The sequence below is a fragment of the Nelumbo lutea genome, chromosome 3, assembly GCF_056320005.1.
Source record: "Nelumbo lutea isolate HS-2025 chromosome 3, American lotus-T2T, whole genome shotgun sequence".
Classification (NCBI taxonomy): Eukaryota; Viridiplantae; Streptophyta; class Magnoliopsida; order Proteales; family Nelumbonaceae; genus Nelumbo; species Nelumbo lutea.
The window spans coordinates 105,702,527-105,729,573 of NC_142686.1; the positions used below are offsets into that span (position 1 = coordinate 105,702,527).

General features: G+C 40.4%; 1 protein-coding gene across 4 annotated transcripts in view; it reads left to right on the top strand.

Annotated features, from left to right (window-relative positions):
* The window catches only part of PES1 (Esterase/lipase/thioesterase family protein), an 82,273-nt gene that overhangs the window by 47,746 nt on the left and 7,480 nt on the right, over positions 1-27,047 (top strand). For all 4 annotated transcript variants that reach the window (XR_016109911.1, XM_088978120.1, XM_088978121.1 and 1 more), the window contains 3 exons: positions 980-1,086; positions 15,257-15,378; positions 15,609-15,717. Coding sequence is in view for 3 of the 4 variants with exons in the window: in XM_088978120.1 (XP_088834246.1) it covers positions 980-1,086; positions 15,257-15,378; positions 15,609-15,717 (338 nt within the window). In the remaining variant the exon portion in view is untranslated. The remainder of the gene's footprint in view (positions 1-979; positions 1,087-15,256; positions 15,379-15,608; positions 15,718-27,047) is intronic.

Consider the following 27,047-nt stretch of genomic DNA (forward strand, 5'->3'; position numbering starts at 1 on the left):
CACAAATCTACCATTGAGACTTGCTTGCAACACCTTCATCCTTTCACTCATCCTCCTGACCTGCCTAACATCAATGTGACACTCCATGGTCCAGAGTGTCACATTGTAACACCTCCTGCAAAAAAAAAAAAAAGAAACAAAAAAAAAAAAACAAAACTCGTAAGTCGTAACTATGCCAATCGAAGTCAAGTTGTACATTAATATCTACTATATCAAAAATATTCCGAAAAGCCATTCTAAAAGAAGCCGACACATCAACTTTTACAATGTTTTCAAACTTGGGCAAAACCTAATGTCCAATAGAAGTCAAGTTGTGCACAATCATCTAGGCTCCCTTGCTTTTCCATAAAAGATTCATATGTTCCTTTTTCTATATACCCCAACAGATTCTGAACAAAATTGTAATCCAAGTTTTGCCATTTCACCCACTATCACGAGAAACAGTGAAGTTATTTCTTATGAGTGGGCAGGACTGAATACCATTTCACCTAGATTTTTTTTGGTACTCTGCCATTTCACCCACTCCCAAATGACATCATATTGGTGAGTCGTTGGGTTTTATTAAAGGTTATTAACTTCCTTTTGTCCATCCTAAATAGAAAGAAAAGTAAAGTATCTACCATAATGCTTAAAGCACTTGAAGTTACATCAAAATGAGCATCTCTTGGGAATTTCATAATATGTTATCTATAAGTTGTGGTTCTTTAATCTCTAATTCATCCTATTGCTGTATGTGTGTTATTGGCACAAGTGTATGGATGCCTTGACTTTTACAGTTCATTTGTTGAGTCTTCTTAATGTTTGTTCCTCCACCCATAGTTCAGATGCTCTGTTTTATATATGCTGTAAATTTGAGATCCACTGATCACTATTTTGTTGTTCTTAAGTTTGTTGAAATCCATGATCATCACATTCTTTCTACTGTGGTTGGTTTCAATTTGCACTCGCTCTACTAATTTTCCACATTTTATTACAATAGGTGATCCTGTGAAGATGGCAATGGCCAATGTTGATGATAGACTTCCTGCTGCACAAACACTAGAACAATTGTCTGGAAACCTTACTGCTTTATTACCACGTCTGTCAGTAAGAATCTGCTTTCTTTGCTTACAATTTTCCTGTCATTGAAGTTCTTGGTTGCGCATGGGTAAGCTTCTTTTTAGTGGTAACGGATCTGCGACTTTATTAATAAAGAATAAGAGATAGTACAATTAAGATGGCATCAAGATATGCCAAATAAAGGAAAATAAAGAGGGATAGCTCCACCATGTTATACAATATCCCATGATAAAGATTACCAATAAAAGTCCCATTTGGGGGGGGGTGGGAGTAGGGCCTCGATATGAATGTTCTTACTGGCTCTTCCCTTGCAAGCTATCTGCTGAAAGAGTTTTCAGCTCTATGAACTCAACTAAACAAGCTATCTTGTTGGTTGGATAGATCTTTAACTTTCTGAATTTCCATTTAGAAGGCTACCAATCTATGATTACCTGAGATTTGCTTCCACCATTAGGTTGTAATGCAGAGGAAGTGCTATGCATAGCTCCTGCAGTAGAGATAGAAGTTCTGTTCATATGGAATCCCTCTGCTTATTGGCTCCACAAATATGAAAGCATGTCATTGATGGTTCCTGATCCTTGAAAACTCCCCCAAGTCCTGAAGCTCCAGGATTTCCCAGGCTGCACTTGTTTTAATTTGATCTGATTTGAAGGTGTGGTTCTTATTGACTACTCCTAAAGGAAGATGAAAGAACATATTCCATTCTCAAATGATGTTATTGGTGAAAGGTTTGAACTCTTCCATGGTTTTGTGTCTTTTGACCAATAAGCCACTCACACTGTAATCAGCTCTACCAAGGCTTCCAGAGTTTTTGTCTTGTTTGAAAAAGTTATTGCATTTCATTCCTCCCAAACTGACCATAAGATCACGTCTTTAGTTCTTGCATCCACCTCCAAAGGAATTACCTGTCTTCCTTATATATATATATATATATATATTATCATCATCATCACTATTCATTACTGTTCATCGTCATCACTGTTCATCACTCTTTCTGTTATTCCCCCATATTGGTATCAGAGCCAACATCCCTATCTATCCTTACTTCATCTCTTAAACCCTTTATGCTCTATCTTCCATATTGACCATACGATTGTTAACATCTGAACCTGTCTCTATCTAGCTTAGATCTTTGGACACTAGTAGGTACCCTAGAACCTTTGGCTGGAACCCAAAGACTGTAGCTTCTTTGGAGATATCACTGGGCTAGAACCCCAGTCGGACAGCCTAGACACCTGCCGTTTTTACCAAGGCTAGAACCCTTGAGCCAACGTTGTAGTCGTGTTGAAGGCTGAAGAGAGTGAAGGCCGTGGAAGTTGACTGACCATATTTGGTGAAGTAAAAGGATAAGATGAAAAGTTATTTAGGACCTCCTCTAGCTCCCCCGAAGACTGGTGAAAATAGTAGTAGAACATCTTTAGCCAAGTCTATGTCTATAAAAAATATGGAAGAAGTAAATTATGATAATATAGAAAAATCTTTATACAATTGGACTATCCCAAGGATTGCACCGTCTGAAATATAAAAAAATGGAATATTCAGCCTAAAAACATACCTGAATATTAGGACTGTAGAAAGAACGACTGCTCTAGGAAACGAAGCAGAAAGCTTCTCCCTAGTAGATAAAAAGATAATAGAAACTTGTAAGAAAAGAAGTGACTGTAATTTTATACATTTCGGCTTAATACAAGTTTCCATTAAACCATTGACCAGAACAGGTCTACAGACAGCAGCCCTAGCTTGTCTGATTGATTCTAGACATAATAGATTCAATGACTCCTTATTAGGAGTAATAGAAGGAAGCCTCCATCAAGGGCCAATTTACTTCAATGCCTTTCCAAATTTTTCTGTATCACTAACAGATCCGGGTATCCAAGAAGCCTTAACCCTTGGGATTCAGACCCAAGATTTCGATATGAAACCAGGATCCAAAAATATAGCGTTAGTATACAGGGTCTACTTCAAGACCATGAATACTATCTGTCCTAATACTAGGATCACAGGAAGCAAGGGAATGACTACCCTCTTCCTGACCAACGCTAGGAATAATGTTACGATTCCTAGGCAAATAACTTGGAATGAAGTGAAGATGCCGGAAAGTTGGTCACCCGCTAAAGTTGAACCCCCGAGTCCTATCGAATCCACTGAATTAGCTTCTCTGTTCAGTGAACAAGATGGATCTATAGAACTCAGGTTTAGAAGAACTTTGACATCCTCACGACCTTCGTATGCCGAATCAATGAATACAAGGTCTAGGAGAGACACCGATTTGATGGACACTAGTTCCAGGAGATCGGTAGACCTGACACGACCTCCCCCAGGAATTATTTATGCCACTTATGAGACACCCATAACCAATAATTCACTATCGGACTATCATACAACCCGAAGAGAAAACCCATTGGTAAAGTCTTATGAGCCTATAGAGGCAGACTTTGAGATTAATGTGATAAAAACAGAAGATGAGTTCCAAATAGATAAAGACTTTATTAGGTTAGATTTTAACTCACAACCTTTAAAGAAAACGTGGTTTTTCAAGAAATTTACCAAGGAAGAAAGAGATCGTATCGGAGAAGCATTGTACGATGACATGATGCAAGTTAAGGAGAATATCCCTTTCTGGGAATGGTTTGTGAAACAAAACCAGTTCATACAACCTCCCACTGAGGAGTTAGAATTATGTGTTACAGAAAAACTATCTAAGGCTTGGAAGATAGCAGCAACCGAAAAAATTGTGGAATCAATACATCCACCTTTAGAAGCAGTGAAAATAGGGAAGGATGAGCTAATAGCTAGCCCTATAAAAAATTCAACAATAATAAAAGAATATGAAAAAATTGCGCCAGAACACTGTTCTCAAATAATATAACAGAACAATTACACGAATATATGCCTAAATGTCTTAGGAAAACAAACCAACAGGATAGAATCCTTATTAAGTTCTCTAGAAATCTCTAAAACCAGAGCAATAATCAAAATGGAAAGACCAATGGCGATTATGCCAAGTTTTCCTAAAAATTTGAAAATTAAAACAAACCCAATAGATCTATCAAAAATAAGTTATCAAAAATTATCGGCTAGATTAATATCCCCCTCAATTTGGTAAAAGGTAGAAACTTCTAAATCTAGTAAAGGCAAAAGGAAAGATGACTTATCAGATTCTAGATCAATAAATCTCTTGGGAGAAGATTCAAATAATGAATCCGTAGCAGGAAGCGAATCCATAAAAAATTTGGAGATAAAGAAACTCTCCTATCAGAGTAAAAAGCCTTATTACTCAAGGCACACCCCAGTGGAGCTTCTATTCGAAGAACCAATGAAACCTTAAGTCGGGTATAATTGGAATGCCTTCTATGAATGAAACCTAGATGGGAAATCTGAATATCAGATTCATGACATGATATGCGCCAGTAAAGTGGCTGGAAATGATGAAAAGGTGATAGCCATTGTTATCACTGAATCCTTCACAGGACAATTAAAAGGTTGGTGGAATAATTATCTTACAGAAGGAGAAAGAGATTACATCCTTAATGCAGTAAAAAGAGATGAAGATGGAGAAAGAATCCTTATACAAGGATCCCCTGTATCTGATGCAGTTATGACCTTAATCCTAAACATCCTAAGCCAGTTCATAGGAAATTCGTTAGATATGTGGGAACGAATAAAACAATTGATAAATCTTAGATGTAAAACCCTATCTGATTTTAGATGGAACAAAGATGTATTCTTATCCAAAGTACATAGATTAACCAATTCCAGACAGGACTTCTGGAAAGAACAATTTATTTTAGGACTCCCGCTAGTATTTGAGGAAAAGGCTAGATATTACCTTAGGCAAATAGGAGGTGGTAGAATCCTGTACTCCAATTACTCCTACGGATACTTAATCCAAATAGTAAATCAAATAGGATTGGAAGTATGTAATGACATGAAACTAAAAAGACAAGTTAAAAAGGAAAAACTTAATTCTAAAAGAGAATTAGGAGATTTTTGCTACCAATTCGGAATGGCTCTTGAACCTCCTGCTCCGCGGATGGTTCAAAAGAAAAAGAAAATAAACTTCTACAAAGGGGAAAATAAGCCCCATAAGAACCCTAAAAGGTTTTCTAAAATCAGAAAGCCAACATCCCCAACTTGTTTTAAATGTGGAAAAACAGGCCACTATGCTAATAGATGCTTTAAAAATAAAACCACCACTAATAAACTTAATGAGTTGGAAGAAGAAGAAGGTGAGCCAGAGGTCTCAACAAGAGAATCTCCTACCTCTTCAGAAGAATGTTGTGCTAATGACATATGCACCTGTAAGAGTGAAAATGATACTTCTAAAGAAGAGTCGGGAGAGCTTAACGTATTAACCTTAGATGAAGAGTATCTTTTAGAGATACTTGATGAAATTCCTAATGAGGAATTAAAGAAAAAATACTTGCTAACAACCTTGCAAAGTAGAACTGAAAGAGCCAACAAGGAGAAACCTAAACAGTTGTTAGATGAAAAGAATATAATTTCTTATAGAGAATTGATTAGAAGGTCTCAATTAGAAACTTCCCGACCTCCTACAATACAGGATTTATAGGAAGAAGTCAATCTACGAAAAAGATAGCTAAAAACCCTCAAATTAAGGGTTGACCAATTGGAAGCCAAAAAATTCTGGGAGAATCAATCAGAAAAATCATCGGAACAGGTTTCCGTTGAGTTTGTCGGAGACGATGAAGAGTTTATATACTCTATAGAAGAAGTCAAATACCAAAAATTGTATTCTAGGATTACCATTAGAATCGAAGATTACAATCTCTCAGTAATAGCCTTAATAGACTCAGGCGCAGACATTAATTGCATTAAAGAAGGAATTGTGCCTTCTAGATATTTCGAGAAAACATCCTAGCAAGTTAATGTAGCGGATGGAAGAAAACTTGAGATAAAATACAAGATCCCTGTAGCCCATATCTGCAACCAAGGAACTTGTCTAAAGTCTACTTTCCTTATGGTAAAAGACCTAAGACAATAAGTTGTAGAGAACACTGATGTGGGCCCCACAGCTGTGGTCCCCACTGTGTTCGTAGGACAGTATGTGCAATTATTTGTTTCAGTCATGTTAGTGTTAGTTGGTGGTCAGCTTGTTATTTCAGTTTGTTATTTGCTTTATTTGTCATGTATTAAGGGCAGATATGTCCTCTCCTCTATGTACTGAACATAACCTATAAATACCAAGAGAGTGGCAGCGACAGATCAACTTTCAGAATCTGTCCCTCCTTTCAAACCTTTGTGTTCTCCTGTTCTTCTCCTCTCTTTTCTTCTTTTCCTTATTTTTCTTCTATCTTTTCTAATTTGAAATCCATTAGGATTCAAGGCTGATTGTAGTCTTGATCGCCTACTTGGTATCAGAGCCTATCTAGGGTTTCTCATGTGAGTCTAGTCCAGCCGACCACATGAGAACTATCTAGGGCTGGAAGTTTATAAAAAAGTGTTCGTTGGCTGATTCTTGGAGGTTACCAAAAGAGTTTAGCAGTTGTTCGAAGACTTGGCACGGCTTGCAGAGTGTTGGTAATCAGGAAGAATCAGAGAAGGCTAGGGTTCAGGCAACGTTGGAAGGTAGCAAACTGAATTCTTTGGGTAAGTCTTATTTATTTTCTAGAGATTGCTATCAGCCAAGATAGGTTGGACCTATCTAGAAGGAGCGGCCGAACTGTTTTTAGGGTTTTATCTCAGAGGTGATCTATTCTAGGGTTTGACATTAACCCTACGGCAAGACCTAACTGTTGGGCCGAACTCTTTTATCTTCTTGGAAAGTATTCGTTTTAAGGGTTTTCTCTCAGAGGTGATCAATTTTTAGGGTTTCACATTGACCCTACGGCAAGACCTAACTGTGAACCCCTTGGAAAGTGCGGCTGAGCACTTATTTCAGACCTACGATTAAAGCCCTAATTCTGTTCTAGCATCTCAGATCAGATTTACACTGGTTTCATGCATATACTGTGATTACAGATTGGTTTCAGATCAGACCTGCATTGATTCCATACTAATTTCTGATTGTGATCGACTGTTCAAGTGTTGTTTTCTGTTGTAGTAACCCTAATTGTTCGTAATTACTGATTCTTGACCAAGAATGGAGTTTAAAAATCAAGAAGGTAGTTTTGGGAACAATAGTTATGGTAGTGTATCTGAAATTGGGTTTCAGATTACAACTGTGAGATTCGACGGGTCAAACTACTTGGAATGGGCCCAATCATCCATGATGGCTATTGGGGGAAGGGGAAAACTAGGTTACCTCTTGGGAGATGTGAAAGAACCTTCTAAGGAGGATCCAATGTATACCTAATGCGTTCAAGAGAACTACTTGGTTATGACATGGCTGTATAACTCTATGTAGCCACATATCAGCCGGAATTACTTGTGGGCAAAGACAGCCAAGGAGATATGGGATGTTATGAAAGAAATCTATTCTCAACCCCTTAACGTTGCCAGAGCCTATGAACTGAAGTGTGAAGTGAATAGTCTTAAACAAGGAGAGAAACCAGTTTCTGTCTACTTCCCTACCTTGAAATCCTGTGGCATGAAATTGATCATCTAGAGACTCTTGAGTGGGAAGTCCCAAAGATGCATAGACTCGTAGAAAGCAAGTCGAGACGAATAGGGTATTTGAATTTCTGACTGGCCTGAATTCAGATTATGACATTGTGAGGCAATAGATACTGACCAAGGATAGTGTGACCCTCTCTCAAGCATACTCCCTGGTGCATAGTGAAGAGACCAGGAGGAAAGTTATGATGCAACCTCAGCCCTTTTCCCCAGCCCTAGCAGCTGTTAAACCTAAGTCAAGGGGTGATACAGAAAGGGACAAGAAGGAAGACAAACGGGATCTGGTATGTGAACATTGCAAGAAACCCAAGCATACAAAAGATACTTGCTGGAAGCTGCACCCTTATTTGGTTCCAACAAAACTGAGAAATAAGAAGGGTAATGCTCATGTGGCTGTGAATACTGATTCAGCATCCTTGTCGGGCACAAAAGGCACACCCCTAGAGACCTTAGTTGCGGTTCGGGCTGCCCTAATACAGTTGGAAAAGGAAGTTGGGAGTTCAGCTCAGCCATCTCAGTCACCATCAGCCCCTGCCACATCTGCATTTGCACATTCAGGTACTCGAGCCTCAGCCTACCATGTTTCAGCTCCAGGTAATACTGAACACTGTTGGGTAATAGATTCAGGTGCATCCGACCATATGACTAACTTGCCATCCTTGTTCACTACATATCACTTATCCTCTGGTAGAGATAAAGTATCCATTGCTGATGGCTCTCTTGTTCCCATTTCTGGCAAGGGTGACATCAAGTTATCTGATTACCATCTCTTTATCTTTTGCCTTGCATGATCCTAAGCTTGATACTAACCTGCTTTCAGTCAGTAGTATTACCAAACATATGAACTGTTCAGTAACCTTTTTCCCTGACCGATGTGTTTTTCAGGACTTGGAGACGAGGAAGGTGATTAGGACTGGCCGTGAGACGAATGGGATCTATCTGCTCAGAGAGAGTTCTCGTTGGGAAGAGCTAGTGGATAATAAGTCATTTGTTTCTCATTTTGTGATTCCGGTTATGCTTTGGCACAATCGATTAGGTCATTTATCTTTCCGGTCTTTGAAGAGTCCGTTTCCTATTTTATTTGAATCTGTTGAGATGTCGAAGTTGAGATGTGAGAGTTGTGAGTTTGCCAAACATTGTAGAACATCTTATTCTTTGAGTAATAAAATGAGTAATAATTCTTTTGATATTGTGCATACTGATGTTTGGGGGCCATATCACATCCCTTCTATGGGTGGGTACAGATATTTTATGTTGTTTGTTGATGACTATACCCGTTTTTCTTGGGTCTATCTAATGCGTTCTCGAGATGAGGTTCCCGCTCTGACCAAATACTTTCATCAGATGATTCTAACCCAGTTTGGGGCCAAAATCAAAGTTCTCAGATCCGATAATGCAAAGGAATACTTTGCTAAGCCATTAACTTTTTACCTCCTTAATCATGGGATTATTCACCAGAGCACTTGTCCTCATACACCACAGCAGAATGGGGTTGCCGAAAGGAAGAATAGGCACATCTTGGAGGTGGCTAGAAGCATTATGTATTTTATGTTGTTTGTTGATGACTATACCCGTTTTTCTTGGGTCTATCTAATGCGTTCTCGAGATGAGGTTCCCGCTCTGACCAAATACTTTCATCAGATGATTCTAACCCAGTTTGGGGCCAAAATCAAAGTTCTCAGATCCGATAATGCAAAGGAATACTTTGCTAAGCCATTAACTTTTTACCTCCTTAATCATGGGATTATTCACCAGAGCACTTGTCCTCATACACCACAGCAGAATGGGGTTGTCGAAAGGAAGAATAGGCACATCTTGGAGGTGGCTAGAAGCATTATGTATTTTATGTTGTTTGTTGATGACTATACCCGTTTTTCTTGGGTCTATCTAATGCGTTCTCGAGATGAGGTTCCCGCTCTGACCAAATACTTTCATCAGATGATTCTAACCCAGTTTGGGGCCAAAATCAAAGTTCTCAGATCCGATAATGCAAATGAATACTTTGCTAAGCCATTAACTTTTTACCTCCTTAATCATGGGATTATTCACCAGAGCACTTGTCCTCATACACCACAGCAGAATGGGGTTGCCGAAAGGAAGAATAGGCACATCTTGGAGGTGGCTAGAAGCATTATGTTTACCTCCAATGTGCCTATTTGCTTCTGGGGTGGTGCTATCCTCACAGCAGTATATCTCATTAATCGGGTTCCTTCCCAGGTCCTTGATATGAAACCCTCTTTTACACTTCTATACCCAGACGAGGAGTTGTTTACTGTTCCTCTTAAGACCTTTGGTTGTACCTGTTTCGTTCAGATTCTCGGGCCCCATCATTCCAAGTTTGACCCTAAGGCCTCCAAATGCATTTTCCTTGGTTATGCACAAACTCAAAAGGGTTATTACTGCTATGATCCTGTTTCCGGGAGGAAGTTTGTCTCCATGGATGTCACCTTCTTTGAGGAGACACCCTATTATCCTAGGGTTTCTCCTCAGGGGGAGAGCAGTGAGAGTGGGGATTTGGGTCTTTTTCCTCAGGGGGAGCACAGTGAGAGTGGGGTTAACACATCTAAGGCTCTACCTTTACCTATTCCATTGGGTGATGAAGGTTGTAATGGTGAGGGCTGTAATGGTGAGGGTGGCCAGAGGGATCAGGAGTTGAAAGTCTATCACAGGCGATGTAGGCAGGTTGATCGCGGTCATCGGCAGTCCAGGCCAGGTCCAGTTCCTTCTATGGCTCCAGATCCAGGTATTACAGTCCCAGGGCCCACTGAGACACCTTCCACTGTTGCCACTTCCCCTCCTGCGGATGACCTTGACCTCCCAATTGCCGTCCGTAAAGGGAAACGGCATTGCACCACATCTACAGCTCACTACATTTCCCAGTTTTTATCCTATGATCGCCTATCTCCCTCTTACAGGTCCTATCTCACTTCCATTGCCAATGTCCCTATTCCTACAACAGTGCAAGAAGCCTTATCAGTTCTAGAGTGGAAAGATGCAATGCAAGTTGAAATGGATGCCCTATTGAAAAATAACACTTGGGAGCTAGTTGACCTACCCAAAGGAAAGAAGCCAGTTGGATGTTGATGGGTTTTTACTGTGAAGCATAATGTTGATGGCTCCATTGAAAGGTACAAAGCCCGGTTGGTTGCAAAGGGGTTCACTCAGACTTATGGTATAGACTAGTTGGAGACTTTTGCCCCGGTAGCCAAGATGACCACCATCCGAGTTCTATTATCCCTTGCAGCAAGTTATTCTTGACCCTTGTTCTAGATGGATGTTAAAAATTCTTTTCTGAATGGAGACTTACAGGAAGAGGTCTACATGCAGTTGCCTCCTGGATTCTATGATACAGAGACAGGTAAGAAGGTTTTCCGACTGAATAAGGCATTGTGTGGATTGAAGCAGTCACCTAGAGCTTGGTTTGATAGATTCAGACTAGCCCTTGGCAAATTCGGTTATGTACAGGCCCAACCAGATCATACACTGTTCATTAAAAGGGTGGACTCCTCTTTGACCCTGCTTGTTGTATATGTGGATGATATTGTAGTGACAGGAAATAATAGTAGTGAGATTGAGTCCCTCAAACAGCTCCTTCATCAAGAATTTGAGGTGAAAGATCTTGGTGCACTACGGTACTTTTTGGGTATTGAGGTTGCTAGATCTAAACAAAGAATCTTTATCTCTCAGAAAAAATATGTTCTAGATCTGTTGGCGGAAACTGGAAATTTAGGTGTCAAGCCTGCTGATACACCCATTGAACAGAATCACAAGATCAGTGCAGAGGGCGGGGAGCCTCTTGAAGACAAAGTTATGTTCCAACGGTTGGTTGGAAAGCTCCTATTATCTCTGCCTCACTCGACCAAATATCAGTTGTGTAGTTAGTGTTGTCAGCCAGTACATGCATTCCCCTAGAACTACTCATCTTTATGCGGCAAAGAGAATATTAGCATACTTGAAGAGATGCCCAGGTAGGGGTATACTGTTCAAGAACGATAATCACATGAAGGTGGAGGCCTGCAATTTCCAGCACTTGTCTTTAGTGTGTCTTGCCTTTTTACAGTACTCACAGATAATCTCTTTCTTCCCTGAGCTACTTGGAGTCCCTGCAACCCCCTTGGGTTTCACTCCCATATTAGCAAAGTGATCATTTAGACTAGCCCCTTGGACTTGGACAAGTCTCTACTTTCTTCACTACTTACTAAGGCATATGCTTGAGACAGTGAGACACTATCCTTGGATAAAATATTTTGCTTTGTAATGTTGTACTATGGATTTAGCCCTATCAAGAACTCAAACACCATGTTTCTCTCAACCGGTTTTCTTTAGGTCTCAGCGTCCTTAGTGGTGTCCCAGGCTATAGCTTTTATCAAATCTATTTCTTGCCATGAAGACTTCAATGTTGAGAAGTATACAGCTAATGGTTTCTCCCCCCTTCTCAAATTCTTCACATCACTTCTCAACTTGTAAACCCTGGCCACATTTAATTTTTGGGATTATGTTTAAGCAACACTATCCCAAATTTCCTTTGCTGAATTCATCCACAAATCATGTTGACTAATCTGTGGTTGCATTGAATTCACAAGCCATCCAATAACAGTATAATTTTCTTGCATCCACTTTTCATATGACGGATCATCTTCCGGAGGAGCCTTTTTGCTCCCAGAGATAAAACCCCATTGGCCTCTACTACAAATATGAATTTTTACTGATTGTGACCAAGCCATATAATTAGTTCCATCCAACTAGACAGTTGTCATAGCCGGTAGAGAGTCTACAGAGGCTCCCGGAACTTGTTCGAATTCAGCAACATGCTTGTTTTCAAAGTCTAAGGAGTTCATCTTCTTAAATACTTCAAAAATGACTTCAAACAACTTCGAATAACAACAAATGAAGACAGAACAAAAACTGCGTTGTGAGCCAACCTCTATGCAGCTGTACCAATAACCTGCGTCACACCCAGAAGCTGGGAGAAACAGAGAAAACTCAGCCGCTCCTTGTAGACTTCACAGAACACCAATCCACTTGATTCGATCTTCAAGAAGAAGAATGAGAAGGCCTTCAGTCACTGAGAGCCCAGGTCAAACTCCCTGTGGGGCCCGCAATCATATTTCTCCAGAAAATTAGGGTTTTGGGCAACACACTTGAATATGTCAAGAGGACGACAAAACCAGTCCCCTTCTCTTCAGAAACCACTAACAACTAGGCTGAAATAGGTTTCTTTAACTATTCATACGATTCAGTTCTCCATACACACTGTGTATGGGAAAAAAAAGGGAAAAACGAGCCTGCTCTGATACCAAGAAGAAAAACAGCCTTTTGAGAAGAAAGGGCTGTTTAGAAAGTTGCAAAAATTCAAAAGAAAGTAGAAAAAATCAGAGTTCAAGAGGAGAGAAGAAGAAGAAGAAGAAGGTGGCGGCAACTTGGGTTTAGAGAGAAAGATTTTCAAACATAATCTCTTCTCTTACACCCTTAATTCTATTTCATTAAGTTAAACTTTAGTAATTTATAGAGAAGCCCCTAGTTGGGCAGAAAATTAATAAGACATAACATAAGAAAGAATAAAGCCCAGATTAAGGCCCATTACAGCAAAGAACATAAAAGATAAAAAAGGATAAATAGCCTATGGGCCATTCAGCCCATATTCTCTACACCTTTCAAATGGCATTGCTAGTCACTAATGGTGAAGTCCATGGTTAAGTTGGCCCAGTCGTGCACCACTGGGCCCAGTTTGCTTAGCCAAGGAATCCCCAATGCAACATTAGCTCTTGAGAATTTCAATGATAGAGGTCCACTTGAAACTTGAAAGACATTCCCTTGTATCTTGACCCCAATGTGACCATACATACTATCATAAGCAATCTGGTTGCCATTTGCTACATGAACCAAGAATGAGGTAGTGGGTTGAACAGTTAGGCCGATTTTCTTGGCCAGGTCGGTAGTGATCCGTGTCCAATTCCTCCACTTGTAAGAGATAGGCTCGTGGGCCTTGCACCGATGCCCCGGTGTAAATTTTTCGTCACAATTATAGCACAACCCCTTCTCCCTTCAGTCTTGCATTTCATTCCAAGAGAGTCCATTTAAAGGGAATTGGTCCATGTCCAGTTCCTTTCATTGGGATCGGTTCTGGTTTGTTTGGTGGGGTCTCAAGTATAGACCCTTGCATTTTATTTAATTTACGAATTCGATCCAACCTTTCTTGTATTTTTGCTAAGCTCGCCGCCGCTAGAACAGAGGTGGGCTACATAGCCTTCACCTCAATTCGAATGTCATCCCGAAAGCCCCCTTCCCCCCCCCCCCCCTAAAGCATCTGACCAAGTACTGCTTCAGCCATCCATGCACCCTCAGCATGAGTTTCTTGAACTCTTGCTGAATCAGTTTGTTTCAGTTGGGTGAGGGCTTCATCGAAGTTGACAACCCCAGTTGGTCTAAATCTAACCCCAATGGCCTCGGTAAAGTCTAACCATGTTAACTGGGGATGGCTCTTTTGGCACCACTGGTACTACAAACTAGCCTCTCCGTCCAGATGGATTGAGACTATAGGGACCCATTGAGAAGCTGAAATCTCATGAAATTCAAAATATCTCTCTGCCCTGTAGTGCCAAGGAGTAGGATCCTCACCTGTAAATACTGGAAAATCTAGTTTCCCAACTCGTCCAGTCAGTGGTGCATTCTTCTTCGATCCACTGGCACTTGAGCTCTCCAATTCATCGCCCTTTCTTCATGCTGGAGACATTTGGTCGAATCTTGACATCACCGCCAATAACGCTTCCTTGATCTCCTTCAAATCACCGGAAAACTTGTGGAGATCAGTTTCCATTCGATCCACTCGTTCTTCAACACTAGCCGATCTGGTGGTAGGCATAGTTGAAGGCCGAGCTCTGGTACCAGTTGATAGATCTGAACTGCTTTGAGGGAGCTCAACCTCCTGATGGTTTCTTGGGGGAAAGAGACAAAAGGGAATTTGGGAAAATTCATGTCTGCCTCCTGCCGATGGGGAGGTAGTCTTATATACTCAATCACTGCAGTTTGTTAGACAGTTAAAACCATCACAGATTAGTATGTGCGCAGCTTTAGAATTTCCCTTGGTGTCCATCTGGGTCGAGCTGCTAGCATTGGACTGGGCCTTATCACATTTGCTATGAGTATCTGATCAGTTATCTGTCTTCCATGAATAAACGCTCCTTAGAACTGGGGCACTATCAAGGGAAAGGTTTTCTTCATTATTAGAGAGAGGATCTTAGAAATGACGACGTATAAGCTACTCACTACACTGATTGGTCTAAAATCTTTAGGGGATTTAGGGATGACTGAAATGGAAGTAGCACTTGCTCCCTTGTAGTTTATACTTCTTTCGTAGAATTCCTTGTGAGCATCCATCAGGTCCTCCTTAATTGCATTTCCAAACCTGTGGATAATACTTCTTAGGCTGTTAGGCATGACATTTTCATTTGAACACATGTAAACTTATGCTACATGGTGTTTTATTATGATATCTGTGAACCCATGTTTTGATTTTCATAGTTTTGCACACACACACACACACACACACACACACACACACACATATATATATATATATACTATTACCTTTGTGAATTATACTATTGTCTATTTTCTGCAGGGTTTGGCTGATATTATACCTAAGGAGACTCTCTTGTGGAAACTTAAGCTGCTCAATTCAGGTGCTGCTTATGCTAATTCTCGTCTTCATGCTGTCAAAGCTGAAGTACTAGTACTTGCCAGGTGTTTAATTTATACTCTCAAGATGTAGTATGCTGTCTATTTTTGTTTCTGAGTTTGGCTGTCAGATTGTTTTTTAGATATATTTATTGCATCTCCATTAGGAATAAAAAATTTCCCTTTCCATTAGACATCAAAAAATTCCCTTAAAATATTATAAGGAGTTTCTGTTTTGGTTATTATGGTTTGTTTTCTCTTGGATATTATTTTTTTAATTCATGCTTTGTATTTAGTGGGAAGGATAATATGCTACCCAGTGGAATTGAAGCTCAACGGCTTTCAACCTCATTGCAGAATTGCAAAGTTCGCTACTTCAAGGAAAATGGTCATACTCTATTATTGGTAGGTGAGGTTCTTCTCTATTTTTCTTATCTTTCCATAGATGTACGTTGTATCTGGGATGCTACAGAAAGCTGTCTTAATTTGGTATTTAGATCACTAGCTTTCAGATAACAGTAGGGCTTATGATAAGCTCAAGATTTTGATTTTGTATCTTCAAAATCAATGAATCCCATCATTTAAAAGTGGTGCAATTATATCCTGATGTTTCTCTATTAGTATCTTCAAATTTTGGATGAGCTAATGACCTTCACATTCAAAGAGCAAATTTTAGCAATTAATGTACTTCTTACTTAGAAGTGCAAATGATCCAACCGATCCGACACACACACACACACACACACAGATATATATATATATATATATATATATATATACACACACACATACACATATTTACTTATAAAACATGTATATATTAATATATTTATTTATAAATATGCTTATATTGCAATTTTTGTAATATATATTAATATGTATGATGAAAATATGCTTATATATTTACTTATAAAAAGACATGTATATATTAATATGTATGATGAAAATAGTTGAACAAAATACTTATGCTTTTTTGTTTTTCTTTGTATAAATATTTTACGTTTTTTCTTTAAATAATTTATTAGATTTTTCATACTTTGAATCAGATCGGATCATATTCGGATATCTGACATCCTTGATGAATTTGGATTCGAAACACCATTTGGGAGATCCAATTGGATCTTCGGATTGGATCAGATCCCGGGTTCTGCTATCAGATCGGATTCGATTCCATTTGCATCCCTATTCTTACTGATCTGTATCCTCAAATATGCATCCATTTCTTTCTCTGAAAATGTCCCAACAGATTGCAAATGGTTTATGCTCCAAGGGATTAACCTTTTTACCACCAAAAGTATTAGGTCAAGAAGAAAAACCTCTCTTGGCAATTAAAAATCTGGTTTTTGAATGTAGCATGGAAAAGAACACCCACACAAATTTGATGTGCTACTATGGATGAATAAGTGTTTCACATCTTACTCTTTCTCTTTGCACATAAAACAAATACTTGGCTGCTGAAACCCCCCTTGATTTCAGATGATTTACTGTTAGAATACTGCTTGGTGCTAAAGCCATGTGAACTCTTTAACCCTTGGTGGGATTGAGTTTCCCCATACCCCTTAATTATTGGACTTTTCTACCTGATTTTCAATTACCGCTGCATAAATATACTTGATAGAGAACTTCCCATCTTCCACCTTTACACGTGTTGATGTTTGTCACCTGCAATTTTGTGAAAGTGGAATTGCAAGAAATAAAGTTGATTTGATTCATTATAATCCCAAAATCACCATGGAGCATCTGATTGTTTTTTTTTTAATTATTTCATACCTGCAAATCGCCCAATATTCAGCTCTTAATTCTGATTTTTTTTATGGAAAATTCAGCTTATATTCTCAACCCAACTGGCCAATTTGATTCCTCCAATGGAAGTCACACTGCTCCTTTGAGCAGATCAAACTCTTCCATAGGGCTGGTTGAATTCTGCTCTTTGAACTCTTAAATTATCTTATATATTATGAGAAGCAGGGTTCTAAGGGGGTATGAGATCCTATTAGGGTTTCCTAGGAAATACTACGTCTATCTTCTCTTGAATTGGAGCCTTCCATCCACTTTATTCAATTTGTGATTAGGATTAGAAAGGCTTCTTAAAACTGCAAAGAGGTCCAATTACACATTTGCAGTTATGTTCTTAAGTCCTGGAAATTATCATAATGTACCCTACATTCAAAGGGAAAAGATAATTCAATCCTTCTACACAACAACATCTGAATTTGGTTGGGAAATCACACAAAGAGTCATTGTCTCAAGACTCTCAACCAGCCACCATCATATGGGACAACTGTTTTGCTTTGACAGGGAAACCTCCTGAAACTCAGTTTCTTGTTTTGAAACTATTTCAAGATAGTTGCTAGCATTTAATAACCCAGGTATAGTAGGGATTTTAAGTTCAATCAGGACATTGCAGGACAAGCTCTAGAAACTTTCCTGAGAGTCCTATTGCTACAAGGACCCTTCCATATTCATCCAGAGTATTCTGAGAGCTGAATATTAGAGCCCTAGTGCAACCAGGATATCTCCCCAGGAGTTCCAGTTTAACTAGGATTCCCCTGCACTCATTCCGGTGTTACCCAGGGACTCATATAAGAGTCCTAGTGTCATTGTGGATTCCTCTACAAGAGTCCAACTAGGACTCTTGGCTAAAGTCCTAATTTGAATCAACTCCTTGGCAGTGACACTCTCCTCGTGTCTGAGGATGTAGAGTACATTCGCAGAACCATAGAATCACTCACAAACACCCAACATACAGAATCCCATAGCCATAGGTCATCAACAACCATCCTCATGGTATATCAAAGTGGTTTTGTGGCTGATCATAACCCAACAATCCTGGAGCTCTTTAGGTCCAAGGACTGAAAAGACTTTGCATAAGAGATTCATGCATGTAACAGTGATGGAGATCACGCCACTATTACATGAATCAGTCTCTGAATTAAATCATATCAATGTGTATTCCAATCACACCCACATGGTATTTTGAAGTCTCACTTCAATGGTTGAGATCACACCACTCTTCTCTATGGAAACCATCCATGTGCTAACCTTTAAGGTGAGTAGTCCAGGCTCACCCTTAGTCAGGATACTTTAGGTATATAAGAAACTGGGCTACCTAGATCTCTCATGGTAAGTCTCACCTATCATTTGGATTCCCTATAATATTGCTTATGAACTAAACAATTATAAAGAAAAGTAATTGTAGAAAGCATGCCTCATGAAAAATATAACTTTTATTAACAAAGAGAATGTAAAATTGAGTACATTTGGCTTTGAATGAACACATGGAAATCTCATTTCCAACATTTTGAGAACAAAATAGAACATTTCTCCAATTCTTTTTCTAGCAGTGGACACCCAAATACCAAGTATTGCACAATCCGATCTCCCCTTTTTCAAAGGATTGGCTGAATGAAATTCCCTTTGAGTCAAGTCTATACAATCTTGGACATATATCACAAAGTCTACCTTTCCTACACCAATCATCTTCCAAAAACCTTGCTCTATTCCCATCACGCACAATTAGGAGTGCAACTTGAATCAGGTTGGGTTGGGAATTTGTCAAATTTTCAATGGGCCCAAACCCTAAGACAAGCTCAATGTAGTTGAAGTTCTTCAAGTCAAGCAACCCAACCCACAACAAATTTGGCATAACCCACAAATACTATGTGAAACTTCATTATTCCTTTCTAAATATAAACCCCATATGAAGATGAAACTTCCTTCATATGCCATTGAAATCTTGCCACACCATATTTGTATATCATCCCCCTTCCCCACACAACATCTCTCCTCCCAACCCTCCATAGCCACTTACCCAAGTAATGTTTTATTTTAATTTCTAATCCTTATAATGCCCATATCCCCAAACTTCTAAAATCAGCATTTATCTATCAACATGTATGTTTTTGATGATTCTTCTAACTGTGCCCACCTAAAACAGTCATGCCCAATGCAATTAATGCTGACCAACAATAATTTTTATCCATAAAGGAAATATACCTAAGCCGCTAAAGCTACCCATAATGGATTGGTCACAAATCCTTATTCAAAATTTTAAGTTTAAACCGCATCCAATCCTAACAAGGGTATCTTTCCATAAAAGACTTTTTTCCCAATTCATTGGGATAAATCAACATTACATGCTTGTGTTGATCAAGATTGTTCTATCTGCCTGGTCTAATTGCTGATTTGGGCTATCCAACTTTTGAATGATCAAGTTGGGCTCTGATAGGTTCAGCACTTGGTGAACAGTTGACTTGTAAAGACTGCTGTCAATTCAATCCAAATGGGGCAATAATATCAGCTTCTTTTGCAGTAATCTAGTCTCTCAGACCAGTAATTTCTCTTGGGTGGTACCCATCAACAAAATTGCCTGGACATTTGATGCATGGCCATGGCAACCCTATACTGACCCATATGGCTCCTATTAGAAGGAAAATCAGGTATAAATGCATGGCTTCTTAAAGTCTGATTAGCCAAAGCAAATTGTTGAGAATTAATGTCTCATTGGAATAATGCCCTTTTTTTTCCTTTGTCAACTTGAACCTCCATTGATGAGAAAACAGATTAAAAAAAACATGACTTAAACAGATTGACTATAACTCTACTACCAATCACATTAATGGTTAACACTAAGCCTTTTTGCCAGAATCCGTTGGGTTGTAGCAAACAGATGAGTGAAATGAGGGGGGTAGCAAACCACTCCCCTTGACGATCAAAACCATGTAATGCTTCCACATGAACAGCTGAGTTACCCTTTTACAGAATAGAGATAAAACTAAAAGAAAGTTTGCATTTTAAGCAAAAATGTACCATCTTTGATAATGAAAAAAAATATATATTTATTTGGTGCTGTCTCTGATTTTTCCTTTGAGGCCACCACCAGCTTCTTTAAATCACTAATTCTTGTTCTTCAACCTATTGACAAGAGTTGGACATTCCAAAAGGACCATTGCCACACCCATCAGAGACAGATTTGCAAATCATGGACCAATGTTTGAGAAGAAAAACAGCCTTCTGAAATGAATGGACTGTTTAAAAAGCTGTAGAAAAGTGATTGAGAGTAGCAGAAATCAAGATTCAAGAAGAGGAAGAAGAAGATGGCAGCAATAAGGGTTCAGAGAGAGATTTTCGAACATAACCTCCTCTTACACCCCTAATCCCTTTTCATTAACTTAATTTCAGTAATTTACAGAGAGGCCCTTAGTTGGGCGAATAATTAAAATACATAAAATAAGAGAAAAGGCCCAAGTTGGGGCCCATTACAGCAAAGAACATAAAGAGACAAAATAAGAAAACAGTCTATGGGCCATTCGGCCCATCTTCTCTACATTCCCCCTCAAGCTGAGCATAGATGTCAATCATGCCAAGCTTGACAATATCATGCTGAAGTTTAGCCTTGGGGATGCCCTTGGTAAGGAAATCAGCTAACTGTCCTTCAGAAGAGATAAAGGGTAGACAAACGTCTCCAAAAGCCACTCTTTCTTGAATAAAATGCCTGTCAACTTCAATATGTTTGGTTCTGTCATGTTGCACTGGCTTGTGAGAAATGTTGATGGCAGTCTGATTATCACAATATAACATTAATGGCTTATCATGCTCAATACCCAGTTCCTCCATCAATGATCGAAGCCAGAACAGCTCAGAAACTCCATGAGCCATGGCCCTGTATTCAGCTTCGGCTGAAGATCTGGCAATAACTGATTGTTTCTTGCTTCTCCAAGAAACAATATTACCTGCCACCAAGCTACAATACCCAGAAGTAGATCTTCTGTCATCAATATTTCCGGCCCAATCAACACCTGTGTAGGCTTCAAGTTTTATATGACTATGCTTAGCAAATAGAACTCCCTTTCTAGGAGAACCCTTCAAATAACATAGAATTCGTTCTGTTGCTGCCATGTGAGTGTCCCTAGGAGCATGCATGAATTGACTAATGCAGCTGATAGCATATGCAATGCCTGGTTGAGTCATGCATAGATAGAGCAGCTTCCCAAGTAACCTCTGGAAGACTCCCTTATCTTTCAACAATACTCCATCTTAAGCAAAGAGTTTATGACTCATATCAATAGGAGTAGCAACTGGTCTAGCACCCATCAATAGGAGTAGCAACTGGCTTCGTTGAGAGATATGGATCCCATCCTTAGATCGAGCAACTTCTATCATAAGGTTTATTCTCAGGGGGAGAGTGGTGAGTTGGGTAATTCAGCTCCAAAAGTTCCATTACCTATTCCGGTCAATAAAGGGGAGAGTGGTGAAGAGGGTTGTCAGAAGTGCAGGGAATTGAGGGTGTTTTACATATGGTGGAGACAGGTTGATTTTGGTTCTCAACAGTCCAGGCCGATCCCAGTTCCTTTTACAGCTCTAGATCCAGGTACCACCTCCACTACTGAGACCACTAAGTCCACTGTTGCAGATGATATACCTAACACTGCTAAGCTTCAGCCCCTACCTTTAGATGACCTTGACCTCCCAATTGCAATTCGTAAGGGGAAGCGTCGTTGTACTTCATCCACTGCTCATTGTATATCCCAGTTTCTCTCTTATGATGGACTTTCACAATCCTATAGATCCTTCTTGGCCTTTATTGCTACTATTCATATTCTCAGAACAGTGCAAGAAGCTTTATTAGTACCTGAGTGGAAAGATGCAATGAAGGTAGAAATGGATGTTGTTGTTAAAAACAATACATAGGAGTTGGTTGACTAGCTCGAGGGGAAGAAGCCTATTGGGTGTACATGGGTGTTTACAGTGAAATATAATGTTGATGGCTTCGTAGAAAGGTATAAGGCCAGATTGATTGCAAAGGGATTCACACAAACTTATGGCATTGATTATTTGGAGATGTTTGCACCAGTAGCCAAGATGAATACCATCAGAATTTTATTATCCATTGCTGCAAATTTCTCATGGCCACTGGTTCAGATGGATATTAAGAATGCATTCCTCAATGGAGATCTACAAGAGGAGGTGTACATGGAGTTGCCCCCAGTTTTTATGGTGTAGAGGTAGGAAAGAAGGTTTGCCGACTGAAGAAGGCTTTATATGTGTTAGTGGTGTTAGTGAAGGGGTATTTCGGTCTTTGTACTTGTTGAGAAGGTTGATGTGTACTGTTATGTTAGTTCGAGTGCTTCTTACTTAAAGAAGGGCACTTAAGTCTTTTCCATCAAGTTAATAATATAATAACAGGTCTGGCCGAATCTAGGGAGATAATCTTTCTCTAATTCGAACCAGCCTTTCTCTCTTTCCTCTCCTTTCTCTCTTCTTCTTTCTTCTCCTACTTGCTGTTTACTTTACTTTACAGTCAACGAACAAGACAGAATTCTAGGGCAGGTCAAACTTCAACATGGTATCAGAGCGAGGTTCAACAAATCAGACTTGCTAGAATTCTGTCTTTTGCGCATTCGAATTAGGGTTTCTCTTGGGTTTCTTAGCTGTGAGTTGGAAACTGGGAAAAGAGCTGAAAAGGAGTGATCGCCCTCTTCCCTAGGAGGTTCCTATGCCTCCGATTGTGTTGTTGGTGATTGGTTGTTGTGGTTTCTAAGCCCTAGTTAGGGCTGGTACGTGTGGTGCAGTGGTGTCTCAGCCCTTCGTATGGTTGGCCTTCAGGCAATGAGGTAAAGTTTTTTTTTATGCATATTTTCTGTTATGGAATACATGAGAGGTGTAGTACAGTTCGCATGATGGGTTTAGATTGCAGTATGCTAGGGTTTATTCTGGTTTGTGTGTGGTTTAAAGGGCAATAGTGTGGATTAGGGTTTGTGGTGTTACAAGTGTGGTTTTCAGCACTTGATATCGCTGAAATCAGGTTGTAGACTTCGGTGAGTAGGGGCTGTGGTGTTGCAGTTTTTCAGCATTTAATACTGCTAAAATCAGTGTGCAGATTTCGGTGATTAGGGTTTGTGGTGTTGCAGTTCTCAGCATTTATTACTGTTGAAATCAGTGTGCAGATTTCGGTGAAGTGTCTGTGTAGTGTGTAGTGTGTAGTGCTCATAATTCAGTGCTCAGAATTCAGTGATAAGGGAGTTCGGCAATGGCAGATAACAGTGATAGTAAACCTAGTGTCATGATCTCTACTGACTACCTGAATGTCCAAATGACCTCCATTAAACTGAATGGAGAGAATTATGTTCCTTGGGCCAAGTCTGTAGAGGTTTTTCTGAAGGCAAAGAAGAAAGTGAAGCATATAAGAGAGGAGAAACCCCCCGCTAATTCTCAAGAGTATGAAGACTGGGAACAGGAAGATGCACAGATTATTACATGGTTGTGGAACAGTATGGAACCCAAAATTAGTGTGAACTTCATGTTTCTTGACACAGCCAATGAGGTGTGGGATCATGCTAAGAAATTGTATTCAGGTTAGGATAATACCACTAGGGTATATCAACTGTATCAGGAATACTTCAATCTGCAACAGGGAAGTCAGAGCCTTGAGGAGTACTATGCTAGTGTGAGGAATATCCGTAATGAGTTAAATGTCTATCATCCTCTCACTTCTGATGTCAAAGTTCAACAGCAACAGCGAGAGCAACTTGATGTGACACGGTTTCTGGTGGGGCTGAAGTCTGAGTATGTACCAGTACGAGCTCAAATACTAGGGGGATCTGCTCTTCCATCTTTAGAAGAGGTGTTTGCTCGTCTTCAGAGGACTTCCATTGGATCTATGGATTCTAATGTCTCCGATAAATCAGCATTTGCAGTGTCGAGAGGTCGAGGTGGCAGAAGTGGGGCTCGAGGAGCCCAGCCTGGCAGAAGTGGTAGTGGTGGATCTACACATACCCGTGGTGGTGGTCGTACTGGAGGCAGAGATTCAGGGGGAGTTCGTGGTAGAGGACGTGGCTCGGGTCCACGGAAGTGTACTCATTGTGGATTGGATGGACATACCATTAACTACTGCTACGACTTACATGGTCCTCCCTCAACATGGGCCAACCATGCCATGACTAGTGACACCAGTTTCAGCTCTAGACAAGAGAACTGGCCAGCTGACCCGATGCCTTCTACTCCCTCAGATGGCCCAGGCAAGGAGATGGTGAGTGTTCCTCGAGATGAGTATGAGAGGTTTGTTCAGTCCAAGTCGCAGCAGAACACAGCTTCCTTTGCACACTCAGGTATGGCTTGTTTGACATCCACACCCAACCCCTGGATTATTGATTCCGGAGCCTCTGATCACATGACGGGCACTCCAGGTGTGTTTTCATCTCTCACTCATTGCTCAACATCACAATCTGTTACCCTTGCTAATGGCTCTACATCATCTATCTGTGGTGTTGGTAATGTTAACCCAGACCCTGTATCCCTATCCTCTGTTTTATATGTACCTAAGCTTCCAATTAATCTTATGTCTGTTAGTAAGCTGACCAAGTCCCCTAAGTGATCCATCACTTTTTACCCTTCTATGTGTGTTTTTCAGGATCTCAAGACGGGGATGAGGATTAGTGGAGGGCATGAAGCTGGTGGACTGTATTATCTTGATGGTGGTGGACGAACGTCGACGGCCCTTCAGTCATCCATTTCTCCTCTCCAGTGGCATTGTAGATTTGGTCACCCTTCGTTGAAAGTGTTGCAGTCCTTAGTCCCTTCATTGAGTCAACTTTCTGTTTTAGATTGTAAGTCATGTCAATTTGGGAAACACCATCGTGTTCCCTTTCGTTCTAGGGTCGATAGCCGTGTGTCGAGTCTTTTTTCTTTAATTCATTCAGATGTTTGGGGTCCTTATAAAGTGATGTCATATAATGGATACCGATATTTTGTTATTTTTGTTGATGACTGTTCAAGAATGACGTGGCTCTATTTAATGAAAGAAAGAAGTGAATTATTTGCCATCTTCCAGAAATTTTATGCTGAGATCCGCAATCAATTTGGCGTTCACATCAAAATTTTCCATTCTGATAATGGACGTGAATACTTGTCTTCATCTTTTCAAGAATACTTGGACCAACATGGCATTATACACCAAACTTCATGTACTTACACTCCGCAACAAAATGGGGTGGCTGAGAGAAAGAACCGCCATCTTGTAGAAACGGCACGCTCCCTCATGCACCACATGAATGTTCCCAAAACCTTTTGGAGCGATGCAATGCTCACCTCTTGTTTCTTAATTAATCGGATGCCCACGTCTATCCTTGATGGTCGTTCCCCTTTTAGTGTCTTATTCCCCAACATGTCTCCGTTTCCGCTTCCTCCTCGAGTATTTGGGTGTGTGCTTCGTTCATAATCTGGGTCCTGGGACTGACAAGTTAGATGCACGTTCCTTGAAGTGTATCTTCCTTGGCTATTCCCGAACTCAGAAAGGGTACAAGTGTTATCATCCCAGTTCTCGTCGTTCCTTGGTATGTGCTGATGTTACATTCTTCGAGTCTACTCCGTTCTTCGTCGGGTTCGGTGCTGCTGCTTCCTCCTCATCACCACCTCCTCTTCCTCTTCCCGTGGCTGATCCACCTCCTCTGGTTCCAATCATGCTTACGTCCTTGCCTCCGGTGCCACCGTCGGTTGACCGTCCACCCATCCGTCACGTGTATACACATCGTCCACGTGTACCGTTGACAGATCCAGCTCCAGCTCTGACACCAGCTTCCGACCGAGATCTCCCTATTGCCTTCCGGAAAGGTAAACGTACTTGCACCCTTCACCCTATTTCCAATTTTGTTTCACTTACCCACCTCTCCGCCTCCCATCGCCAGTTCATCTCTTTGTTATCCTTCGTGGTTGTTCCTAAGGATGTCCAGGAAGCCCTTACCTCTCCAAAGTGGTGTCGTGCTATGGAAGAAGAGCTCTCTGCTCTGCATCATTATCACACTTGGGATCTCACCGCTCTTCCTCCCGGGAAGCAGGCTATCGGTTGTAAGTGGGTGTATAGTGTTAAGTACTTGCCAAATGGTCGTGTTGAGCGCCTGAAGGCACGGCTGGTTGCCAAAGGGTACTCCCAAACCTATGGCATTGACTACACAGAGACATTCTCCCCGGTTGCTAAGATAGGGTCAGTTCGTATCGTCATCTCCCTTGCAGCTATGTATGATTGGCCTCTCCATCAGCTAGATATCAAAAATGCCTTCTTGCATGGTGATTTGCTCGAGGAGGTCTACATGGAGCAACCACCAAGGTTTGTTGCTCAGGGGGAGGATGGTAAGGTATGCAGACTTAAGAAGGCTATTTATGGACTTAAACAGTCCCCTCGAGCATGGTTTGGTAGGTTCAGTGAGGTGGTCAAGAAGTTTGGTATGAAACAGTGCCAAGTTGATCACTCTGTCTTCAGTTTTGACTCTTCAGCAGGCAAAATAATATTGGTGGTGTATGTGGATGATATCGTTGTGACTGGGAATGATAAAATGGGCATTGACAGATTGAAGGCATTCCTATAGGAACACTTTCAAACAAAGGACCTTGGCAAGTTGAAATACTTTTTGGGCATAGAGGTAGCAAGATCTAAGCATGGCATTAATTTGTGTCAGAGGAAATATGTGCTCGATTTATTGGAAGAAACAGGGTTGTTGGGTACTAAACCGGCTGAGACACCTATGGAAACAAATACGAGGATGAGTAGTGATATAGGTGAAGTATTTGAAGACCCTGGCAGATATCGACGGCTTGTAGGCAAACTAAACTATCTAACCATTATTCGGCCAGATATTTCATTTGCAGTTAGTGTGGTGAGTCAGTTCATGCAGAAACCTTTGGTCCCACATTGGAATGCAGTGCTAAGGATTGTGAGGTATCTGAAAGGAGCTCCTAGTCGT